Raw genomic sequence first — 11,968 nt, 5'->3', positions numbered from 1 at the left:
ACACACACACACACACACACACACACACACACACACACACACACACACATATATATATGGGTAAAGAAGACCTCTAAAAGCATCATTCTCCAAAGAGAGAAATCAAAGTGTGATGTACAACAATGGGGTCATTTAAGAGTTCTGTTTTCTTCTTGGTCCTTTATCTCCTGGAAGGGGCCCTGAGCAATTCACTCATTCAGCTGAATAATAATGGTTATGAAGGTATTGTCATTGCAATTGACCCTAATGTGCCAGAAGATGAAACACTCATTCAACATATAAAGGTAAGTTCAAAATGGTAATTATCCATGCTTTAAAAAAAATTTAAGTGTAATGTTGTGATAGAGCAAACGTGAGTTCTCTAACTCCAGCTGTGTGATACAGGCAAATTATTTTCATATCTGAGCCTGTTTCTTCAGCTGTAAAATGGCAATAATAACACTAAACTATAGGATTCTTGTGATAATAAATGCAGTACACATAACTCAGAGTTTGATATGTTGTTGATGCTTAATAAATGACTGGTTGCAGACGATTTCATTGAAAACTATTTAGTTTCCACTAAGGTAGGGCCAGCATCATTTGACAGAAGTTGTGAGATACGGGGAGGATAATTCCTTTGCTTGATTTTACCATTGGCTTATATCAGATTCTCCTTTTATGGTCCTAATTGTAACCCCCTTGTCTGTTATCCTAATATAGGAGCCCAGGAGGCAAATCTCTGATTTTAGAACAATCCTGACCCTTCCAATGAGAGGAAACTGTGCATTTTACCAGCCTCCATGCAAGGAACTCCCTCAGGGCTGCTGGGCAGCCTCAGCTCACTTGTTACTTCTCCTATGGGGGAAGGAAAAACTAGGGAAAAAGACTTTCTGTTCTGGCAGAGGCATCTAATTGCTGTAAGGTGGAGGGATTAGAGAGGTCGTGTGCAACAGAAAACAGCTAAGAATAAGAAGGAAATGTCTTATAAAAAGGCTGTAGCACATCCAGAGGCAGTATTGTATAATGAGCAAAAGTATTAGTCTGTAAAATGGGAATAATAATGAGTACCTTCCTCATAGGACTTTGTGAGGATTCAATGTAACAATGCATGAATATAAGGGAAGTGGAGTGAAAGGTATATGGGAACGCTGTACAATTTTTGCATGTCTTCTATAAGCCTAAAATTATCTCAAAAATTAGAAAAAAAACTTCAAAAACGTACGCATAGTGCCCGGTACATAGTAAGAGCTCAATAAATGGCAGGCACAGCCATCAGTCACCAGTCCCGCTTTTAGTCCATCTAGATGGAAAGTGTTCCTCCGTCTTTTTTTTTTTTTCACTGTATCATTATTTTTAATGTCCAGCATTTACAACACGAGGGCCAGAGCTTTCTCCCCAACTCAAGTTTATAAATTCTCAGTTGGCTTGTGAGGCCAATAGGGATACTTCTTCTCGTCTAATCTGGTTTCCGGGAAGACTTCACTCAGGTCCTCAATGGTCATCTGATCAAATGGAATTATGTTCCCCATCTTCTCCAGCTCTTTTTCATATTCCTCAATCCTGGCCTTTGAGAGAGACAAAAACTCGGCACAACTTCTCACATCTTCTTTTTCTTCAGCATCCACCTGAACAGTATATTTATCCTCTGGCACAGGAACCTTCAGGGCATTAAACTTCTTCTCAAAGCCATCTACCAAACCAGCCTTCGCCACATCGGCCTTGTAGTAAGCCCAGTCGATAGCAGGTGGTTTCTCAGGGAGAGTAGCCAATCTGGAGGTAAGTGTCTCATGCCAGGATTTCAGGGAGTTAGCAATGGCCTTCTGGTTTCGGGGTATGATCTCCCCAAAAGCTACCCAGTCAATGGTTTTTAGAGCAAGTTTTCACGCAGCCATCTTGAGATCCCTCACCGACCCCCAAGCGTTCCTCCCTCTTAATAAAGCCAAAGGGACTGAAGCTTTTTTTTCTGGGCAAAGTTCCTGAGTGTGAGCTCAGAAGTTAGTAGTGCAAGCGCTCCAACGTTCGCCCCCAAACGTTCCTTGCTCTCAGCAGAAGCAAGGCTAGAAAGATGGAGTTTGGAGAGAGAACCATCTCTATCACCAATAGCAGTTTAGGGTTGAAGAAGTGCAGCAGTTGATGGGGTGCGGGGAGCTTACCTGTTGAACTGGAAGACTATCAGGTTTACCACCAATTGGTGAAAGAGAAATTCACACCCTTTAAAATCTCTCAATATCAGAAACCTTGGGTAAGTTTTTGATTACCTCTAACTTTAAGAATAGCATGAGCAAAAATGAAGTAGCCACTTGGAGCAACAAAGTGTGGAAGAAAAATGTGGCCAGCGATGTTTCTGTCTGTGGCTGGACAGTCAGTGGGGCTCAGGAATTGCCAGAAGGAAGATACAGATGCCTTATCTCGAATGACAAAGGTCATTTGTATTTATATGGTGCTTTAGAGTTTTCAAAGTGCTTTCACCTAATATCTTTGGGGGTTTTCCTCCTGAAAAAAATGTACTTCTCACTACAATTATTAAATCAACTTTCTGGTAGAAGTCCTAAATGTGTTGGCTATAAGATAAGTTGGTTTCCACATCTTCTTTACAAAAGGAACACTGGTAAGGGCAGTAAGTGTGCTCAGTGTCCCTGAGTAGTTAATAAAAGTGGTTTCCTCCCTATTTGATGTTCCAATCTACAGAGTTGAGGGAGGCCACTGTGGGCTTTGCTGCCATTCCTGGCCATCCCTCACTCTGCTTTCTGAGGGGATTTTCTCCCTCCTGCCCTTGTGGGGACAGAAGTCTCTAAGTCAGCTCTTAATACCAGCTTCCCCTGGGCCGTCCCCAACATTTTTCCACCTGCAAGACCGGCAGATGGCGCTGCAACAGTTCTATCCACTGCACCTACACTCTACCTAGTATTAGGGAAGCAAGAGGAGCACATTCACAAGGTGAGGGAATGAGAGTCAGGGAGAAACTCACTCTCTGTGTGTCTTCTCTCTGTCACACACACACACACACACACACACACACACACACACACACACACAATACACAGTTGGAGTAGTTTGGGGTCTCCTCAATGCATGGGAGCCCAGGCACCTCCTGACTTGGCACTCCTGCACAGTTACAGCTCATCATAACCACTTTGTTCATTCATTCATTTGTTCATTCATCCAACAAATATTTACAGAGCATTTACATTATGTTGGCCCCAGGAATCCAGTGATGAACAATATGCTATCCTTGTCCTTAAGGAATAACCAGCCCACCCTATAAACTGTTATCCTCAACTTTCTCCAAACCTCAGTACTTTAAATGTGTATTTGGATATGAGGTCATCTTCTCAAAACCTGGAACAGATGCTGAAGCAAAGCTCCCTAATTAATGGTTCTATTAAAACATGGAAGACAAGAGCATTTCATGCTGCTTATTCTTCCGGGGGAAACTAAAAATTCACATTTCACAAGTCAAATTGTGATACAATACTTTAATGTCGGAAGGTTTATACCGACTTTTCAACTTTTTTGTGATCTTGACTCAGTGTTTTTATTTCTAAAAATGATACAATGTTAAATTCTCCTAGTGACTGTTAAAAATCTGGCTTTGGGGGAAGAAGGAAATGCAAACCATTACAAGAACTTTTTTAAAAATATCCAGGCAGCCATTATTATTATCACTATCTGAAAGGAGTGGAAACCGAGGCTCTTAGAGATAAAATAAATTCCCCAAGTTTATCCCCTTAGGAAGTGTCAGAGCAGGAGTCACTCCTGCATCGATGCATGAGTGCTGCTTCCCCATGTATGATGAACTGTTTCTGCCCCTCAGGCCAGCCCCATCAGGCACTGGAGTCTATCTAGTCACTCTGGTCTGCTCCAGCAAGGACTTTGCTCCTGCAACAATCCCTTTTTCTCTTACATTATCTGGTTTTTTTTTTTTTTCCATTAGCGTATACATATAGTATAATAGTTCCCATTTTTAAAAAACAAATAAACAAAACAAACCCCCTTGTCCTGGGGGCGCCTGGGTGGCTCAGTCATTAAGGGTCTGCCTTCGGCTCAGATCCCAGCCCCACATGGGGCTCCCGGCTCCACAGGAAGCCTGCTTCTCCCTCTCCCACTCCCCCTGCTTGTGTTCCTGCTCTCATTGTATCTCTTCCTGTCAAATAAATAAATACAATCTTTAAAAAAAAAACAAAAAAACCCTTGCCCTGAAGTCCTCCTTCAGCTACTTCTTCATTTCTCCATTCCTCTTTAATTTATAGAAAAACTTCTTGACCTGTTGTCTGTATTCACCGCCTCTGCTTCCTCATCTATTCTTTTGGACTCACTCATTTGGAGCTATCATCTCTATTCCACTAAAATGGATCATTCAGGTTGCTAAATCCATTGCTCAGTTCTTAGTCCTCACCATACTTGATTGCTCAGTAGTAGTAGACACCAACAAGCACTCTCTCCTTCCTGAAACATTCTCAAGCCAGTGCCTTCTGACTTCCTCCCCGTGCACCTGCCACTCCCTGAGTCTCATTTGCTGGCTCCTCCTCACCACACCTCTAAATGCTGGGGGCCTCCGGGTTCAGTCTTCAGCCCTCTTTTCTCTTTTATCTATACTTGTTTGGGCGCTTTTCAGTGGTTTTGGTCCTAGTAGACCCGATGCCCCTTTGGATAATAAATCTCTTATAATACCCCCTGTACTGTCTTGGCATGAAGCAGCTCAGGGAATCTGCAGAGGCATTTATAATTTAACACCAAGGCTCTTTCATTTTAGAGAAATAAAGTTAGGTGTAACTTGAAGATAAATTAATTATGCCACTTCCTTATATTGAACACTTGGTACTATACTAATAATAAATGCTCTCATAACATTTAGTTAACCCCAAAATTATTATAGTGATATCAGCAGGGCTGAAGTACTCATTTTGAGTTTCTCTCTCAGTACTACTTGGTGTGTGACTTTGAGACCTATACTCTCTAATTGTCAGTTTCCCCCTTAAAGGTTTATTGATCCTCAAAAGAGCAAATGAAATGAAACCAATAGCTAACATTTATTTTTTTTTAAGATTTTATTTATTTATTTGACAGAGAGGGGGAGAGCACAAGCAGGGGGAGAGACAGGCAGAGGGAGAGGGAGAAGCAGACTCCCCACCGAGCAGGAAGCCAGATGCAGGGCTTGATCCCAGGACCCTGGGACCATGATCTGAGCCAAAGGCAGTCGTTTCACCAACTGAGCCACCCAGGCACCCCAACAGCTAACATTTCATAAGCACTTGTGCTGAGTAAACATGGTCCAAAGTGTTTTCTTGCCTTCCCTTAATCCTCACAACAACTTTATGAGCTAGTCACTAGAATATTTTCCACTCTACACATGGAGAAGTTGAGGTTCAGGAGGGCTTGAGGAAATTGCCTGATGTCCTAATGTAAGTGGGGGATCCAGAATTAGTGCCTGCCTCTGGGGTCTGCATTGTCAACCATTACTCTGTGACACACAACATGTGGTAAGTGCTCAGAAAAGGTTAACTATTATTATTAATAAAAGGTAATTCCACATTTCCCCTTCTCATCTTAAATAACTAGGTCTTTGCAAATGTGAAATACAGGTGTAAATTTGAATGATTGGCAACTTTGCCTATTTTCTGTCATAATTGTGTGCTGGTTATATATGTTTTCTTTTTTCCCAGGACATGGTGACCCAGGCATCTCCATATCTGTTTCAAGCTACAGAAAAAAGATTCTACTTCAAAAATGTTGCCATTTTGATTCCTGAAAAATGGAAGACAAAACCTGAGTATGTGAGACCAAAACTCGAGACCTACAAAAATGTGAGAATATCAAGTTCTTTTTTTCAAATTCAATTTCCTTCTCTGATTCAGATTTTTTTCATCAAAATATTCTAGAATCAAATGAACTTGTTTCAAAATCCTCCTATGTGAATAAGGTCAATTTATTTGCTGATATTGATGTGGGAACAAAGGCAGATGAAAAATTACAATTATTAAGTTTCCTTCCTACCTACAGCCCACTGACAAGTCCTTAAGGCAGGCAGAATGACATTCCTCTAGGGACTCAACTGCCTCCATGTTGATACTTTGCTAAGGGCAAAAGGCAACCTTAGCCCAACTTCCAGGACCGCATAAGTCTACTTTAACATATAAAAATTCCTTTGGAGACTTCCTTTATCTCTACCCCCCAAGATACATGTAGGCAATCATCCCCCAAGCATATGACCTACCAATATACATCTGAAGGGACTCATGATTGAGTTTTTACTAAACAGTAATAAATGACGTTTCCTAACAATAGCTAGCCTCCTCAGGATCCTGGAAACCTTGTTTCCAAAATACTGGGGAGGCTTATACTACCTCTAACCCCCTCTTTCTGCCCCTGGGTCCTGTCCCCATGCTTTAATTAAACCACCTTTTTGAACCAAAGATGTCTCAAGAATTCGTTCTTGACCATTGGCTTCGAAACCTAATGTTTTTCCTACATCAATATTTGGTAATAATGACTTCTTCTTAAATTTAAGGCTGATGTTCTAGTTGCTGAACCGAATCCCGCAGGTAATGATGAACCATACACGGAGCAGATGGGGAAATGTGGAGAAAAGGGTGAAAGGATTCATTTCACTCCTGACTTCCTAGCAGGAAAAAAGTCAGATATATACGGATCACAAGGTAGGGGTAGAGAGAAAATATTCTGCTATATTTCTCACAGTTTGATAATTTTATGTTCAAAGTAGATCAGCAATCAACAGGATCTGAGTAAGCATGTATAAGCAAAATAAACTATTATAACTTTCACTTAAAATAGGGAATCAGAATAGTGCATTTTTCAGTTAAAATTTAATTTCTTCATATTTAGCATACATGTGTAAATGTAGTATTTTTAATTTTTAGAGATTGTTATCGGGTAGTATTAGTATGATATAATAACTGTAAGATAGTTTAATATGTATTATTAGGTTTCTATGGATCTGTGGTGGGGGTGGGAAACATCTAAACAAATTAAACCTCCTGCCTGCAATTCAGGTAGTAGCCACCAGATGGCAGAGATGCACAGTGCTAAATGGATAAACTGCAGATGGCTGTTGAGTAGGTGTGGTATGGGACTCAAGCATGTGCATTTTTAATAAGCTCCCAGATGATGCTGATACTGTGAGGCCATGGACCCCACTTTGAGTACCAGACAGAATATCTTGGATTGTAGCTCTCAAAAACCCGTGACTAAAGAAAAAGTCCAATTTTCCTTCACAAAATAAACTATCATTCCCATATGAGCTATTTAGAGCAACCTTTGAAGAAAATATTAAAAGAAACAAGCAATGGAGTATACATAATATGTGCTTTCCAAGTATAATCAAATATGATTAGTTTTAGATAATTAGGTTAACTAATAACTAGCACTAGTTTTCTTCACTATCTTGAAAAGATTAGAACCAGTTTGATTTTCTTCATTTAAATGGGCAAGGCAGAGAAAACAAACAAAAGAGTGCTAGCACCTCCATACTCCACCCCCAAATACACTAGAACACTGACAGATCTTATCAGAAAGAGGTGTCAAACAAATGTACCTCTTTGTTGTTCTTTTACAACACTCCGTCTCAACTCCATAACAAATAGAAAATATCCAACATATGGCTCAATATGTGTTGAACTGATTTACCTAACTGCCCCCTCCTACTCCTGAGCCCACCTTAGCCATCATGGTCACCACATAAAACGTCATTCTTTTATAATCTTTCCTTTCTGTATTGTGACTCCATGCCTGCTCCCCAACAACCTACTCTTCCCTTTAAGAGGTCATCAGTATTCCCCAGCACTGATAGAATAGTCTAAATCTTCAATGTGATATACTAGGTCTTTCTTAGCATGTACCCTCTCATTTAACCTTCCAAATTCAGCCTACCTAGGAATTTACATTCCAGAAAAACTGAGCTGAATATAAGTCACTAAGATTCATGCAAATTTAACAAATACTCACTGAGTAACTATTCAGTTCTAGGCACTGTTGCCAAGGCAAGACAATGAAGAAGTCACGGTGTCTGTTCTTATGGAGACAAGTGTCTAGCGCAAGAGACTAGCATGTAAGCAGCAACGAAAATATAACATGATAAGTTCAGTAATGGAATATAATGAAAGTGCAAAGGAGGGGTATCTGGACTAGTTTGAGGATGTCAGAGGCTTCTAGGTGGCTATAAGCCTGATTTTGAAAGAAAAGTAGGAGTTATCCAGATGGAGAGATGGAGAGAGTATTCTGAGCCGGAGGAAAAATATGTGAAAAGAACCAGAGATGAGCAAGAGCATGGTGTGACTCTAGAAAGTAAAAGGAGTTTAGGGATTCACTGTGATTTGGAGTTTTGGAAGTGGGTTAAGAACAGCAAGAAATATGGCTACAGAGAGGAGCAGGGTCTGGATCATCAGGAACCTTGTATGCCAAGTTGAGAAATTGGATTTAACCTGAGCACCATAAGGGTGCCACTGAAGACTAGCGATATGGAGGCCGGGGGGGGGGGGGGGCTATTGCAGTGATTCAGGAATAGGAACAGTAAGACTAGAAAGATGAGACTTGGTCAAAGCAAAAAGGCTGTGGTGTAGTAGGCAGGCCTTGAGAGTTAACCAGATATGAGCCAGGAGGGAGAAGGACGTACTGGGGATGCTGCCCAGGTTGTGAATGCCTCTGGTTCACATAGCAGCCTGCACTGACTTCCATCATGACACTTAACACCACTTGGGATTTAGTTATCTGGTCATCTGTGTCATCTGCTAGACCGTGAGCTGTGTAAGGACAAGGCAGTTGTTTTATCTTTGTATGAGTAACTGCCTGGCAGTTACTAGCATCTAATTAACATCTGAGGAGCCAAAATAAGTAGTTACATTTTAAAGAAATGTGCAGTTGTTATTTGATTTTCTCTAAGGAAATCAAACCTTTAGTTGAAAAAAAATTAACATAGCAAAGAATAATGATGTTCGGAAAAATTACTTTCTCCCAGTGTGAGAAGATAATTTTGCCATTCTTACTGTAATTGGGTGTTTAAAATATTTTCTTACAGAAAGGGTCTTTGTCCATGAATGGGCTCATCTACGATGGGGGGTATATGATGAGTACAATAATAACAAGAAATTCTATTTATTCAATGGAAAAAGAGAAGCAGTGAGGTATGTCTACTTTGATTTAATTTTTCCCAAACTATTTTAAATTGCAACAAATTTTTTTCAGGAATTGATGATTTCTAAAATATCAGGTATTTCGTCTTATTTTTGATCTCTCATTCTTAGTGCCTTCTTTTTCAGCTTCCCAAAAAACTACCACTTTTGTTCACTTTATAAGTGCTTCAATTATTTGAATTCTCTACTCTGCAGCTACAAATCATTTGCCTCTTTGTGTGTTTGTGTGTATATGCGTGCAACTAGAAGAAATCTGCAGGTGTTACATTCAGTGTCTCCATCTTCCTGCATCAGAATCAGGGACATAAACAAATCTGATGTGATTCTTCAGTGACTTCAGGGCAGAATGATATCTATGTGGACTTCATCAGTATGAATGGGCCTGGGAGGGACTGTAGAACTTAAAAGAATGACAATCCAAATATTAAAACAAAACACAATTTATCCCCGTTAAAAAAAATTGTTTTTAATTCGAGAGAGAGAGAGAGAGAGAGAGCCATGAGCAGGAGGGAGGGGCAGAGGAAGAGGGAGAAGCAGACTCTCTGCTGAGCAGGGAGCCCGATGCAGGACTCAGTCCCAGGACTCCAGGGTCATGACCCGAGCCGAAGGCAGACACTTAACTGATTGAGTCACCTGGGTGTCTCCATCCCAATTTAAATTAAACTTTCTGTGGTGTCAATAGAAAGCAAACTGAGTACTTGTAAAGTACTCTTGGCTGCCATTATTTTATGAGTGAGCTCAATTTCAGTGAATATAAACTTCTTTAGCACAAACAGGAAAGACAGGGAACTTCCTAATTTACTTTAAAGAGCTAGCATAACTCAGATACTAAAACCTGAAGGTTTTTAGTATCCAATGCCCCCCCACCCCACCCCAGGCAGGGCACCTGGTTGACTTTTTAGATGAATGGTAAAGAAAATGTGGTATATATATTATATATTCTATCATATATATAATATATACATATTCCATTCAAACTCTGTTATATGGAATGGAATAATATATTCCATTATATATAATGTTAATATAATATATATAAAATGGAATATATATATATATACACACACACACATATACATATAATGGAATACTACTATTCAGCCATAAAAAGGGAAATCTTGTCATTTGCAACTACATGAATGGAGTATAATGCTAAGTGAAATAAGACAGAGAAAGACAAATGCTATATGATTTCACTCATGTAGAATTTAAGAAACAAAACAAATGAGCAAAGGAGAAAAAAACAGTGATAGAGAGACAAACCAAGAAAGAGACTCTTAACTAACTGAACAAACTGATGGTTACCAGAGGAGGTGTGGCTGGGGGAATGGGTAAAATAGGTGATGGGGATTAAGAAGTGCATTTGTCGGGCACCTGGGTGGCTCAGTTGGTTGAGCGACTGCTTTCGGCTCGGGTCATGATCCTGGAGTCCCAGGATTGAGTCCCACGTCGGGCTCCTTGCTCAGCGGGGAGTCTGCTTCTCCCTCTGACCCTCTTCCCTCTCCCCTCTCGTGCTCTCTCTCTCTCATTCTCTCTCTCTCTCAAATAAATAAATAAAATCTTAAAAAAAAAAGAAGTGCCTTTGTCATGATAAGCACCAGGTAATTAAAATAAATAAATTAAATTAAATTTTAAAAATTTTAAAGTAGGGGAAACTCTAAGCAATGTGAAAATCAATATGAAGAAAACAACAAAATCCTTCTAAAAGGGCTTAAAAGACTATCAAGATAAATTGGGAGACTTTCAATTCATGGAAGATGTAAATTCAACCCAAATTAATATACAGGTTTTATGAAATTATTTAAAATGCTAACAAGATTTTTAAAAAAGAATAATAGTAATAATAAAGGGAATAATAATAAAGGGAATAATAATAAAGGGAAATTCTACTTATTGAATTTTAAATATACACTAATGCTACTTTAATTAAAACAATGTGGACTGACAGACACATATATAATTTATTTTAATACAGCTAGAATTACAAAGCTATGAGGAAAGGCAGAATTTCTTAAGATATCAGGACAATTTTTAAATGTGTGGGGAAAAAATTAATAGACCCTCCTCCAATTAGATGGACTCATTATATAGAGAGAATAGGAAAAACTAGAAGAATATTAACTCTTTTGTGGTGAAGGTCTTTCTATGCATTCAAGAGTTGGAAAAAGATATAACTAAAAGAATATTTGGCAACCTAAGAACTAAAATTGCTGTTGTACACAAATCAAACATAAACTAAATAAAAAGGTAAAAACAAAACAAAGTATTAGAAAAATTCAGAAACCAGGCTTTTAAGAGCTTAGTATTGTAACTCATAATGAACTTTTAAAAACCATAAGGAAAACAGTAACACTCTAACAGAAAAATCGACACTGGAGAAGAATAAATAATTCACCAGAGAAATAAAAATGGCTGATAAACATATAATAAATGTTCAGACTTACTAGTAATCAAAGAGGCACAAATTTGACAAAGATGAGAATCTCAGTGGGATGAGCACTCCCACAGATGGCTGTTAGAGGCATGAATTCGCACAGCTTTCCTGGAAAGCAATTTGATGACACATATCAAATCTGTGAAATTTTTCTTTTTTGATCCAGTAATTTCATGTTTAAAATTCCATTTTAAGGCGTGCCTGGATGGCCCAATCAGTTAAGCATCTGCCTTCGGGTCAGGTCATGACCCCAGGGTCCTGAGATCAAGTCCGGAGTCAGGCTCTCTGCTCAGTGGGGAGCCTGCTTCTCCCTCTCCCTCTGCCTTCTGCTCCCCCTGCTTGTGCTCTCTCTCTCTGTTTCTGTCAAATAAATAAATAAATAAATAAATAAAATCTTTTTAAAAAT

General features: G+C 39.3%; 1 protein-coding gene and 1 pseudogene across 1 annotated transcript in view; one reads left to right on the top strand and one right to left on the bottom strand.

The window, feature by feature from the left end:
* Positions 1–71: 71 nt before the first annotated feature.
* The window catches only part of CLCA1 (chloride channel accessory 1), a 30,028-nt gene continuing 18,131 nt past the window's right edge, over positions 72–11,968 (top strand). Inside the window, exons 1-4 of the mRNA XM_025872574.2 lie at positions 72–284; positions 5,646–5,786; positions 6,491–6,638; positions 9,014–9,119. Coding sequence (XP_025728359.1) covers positions 123–284; positions 5,646–5,786; positions 6,491–6,638; positions 9,014–9,119 — 557 coding nt within the window. The 5' untranslated portion in view covers positions 72–122. The remainder of the gene's footprint in view (positions 285–5,645; positions 5,787–6,490; positions 6,639–9,013; positions 9,120–11,968) is intronic.
* On the bottom strand, positions 1,330–1,883 carry LOC112824610 (ATP synthase peripheral stalk subunit d, mitochondrial pseudogene; annotated as a pseudogene).

Source organism: Callorhinus ursinus, unplaced genomic scaffold, assembly GCF_003265705.2.
Source record: "Callorhinus ursinus isolate GAN/ISIS: 27379988/994484 unplaced genomic scaffold, GSC_fseal_2.0 scaffold9, whole genome shotgun sequence".
NCBI classification, from domain to species: Eukaryota; Metazoa; Chordata; class Mammalia; order Carnivora; family Otariidae; genus Callorhinus; species Callorhinus ursinus.
This window is presented reverse-complemented; position numbering and strand designations above follow the sequence as displayed.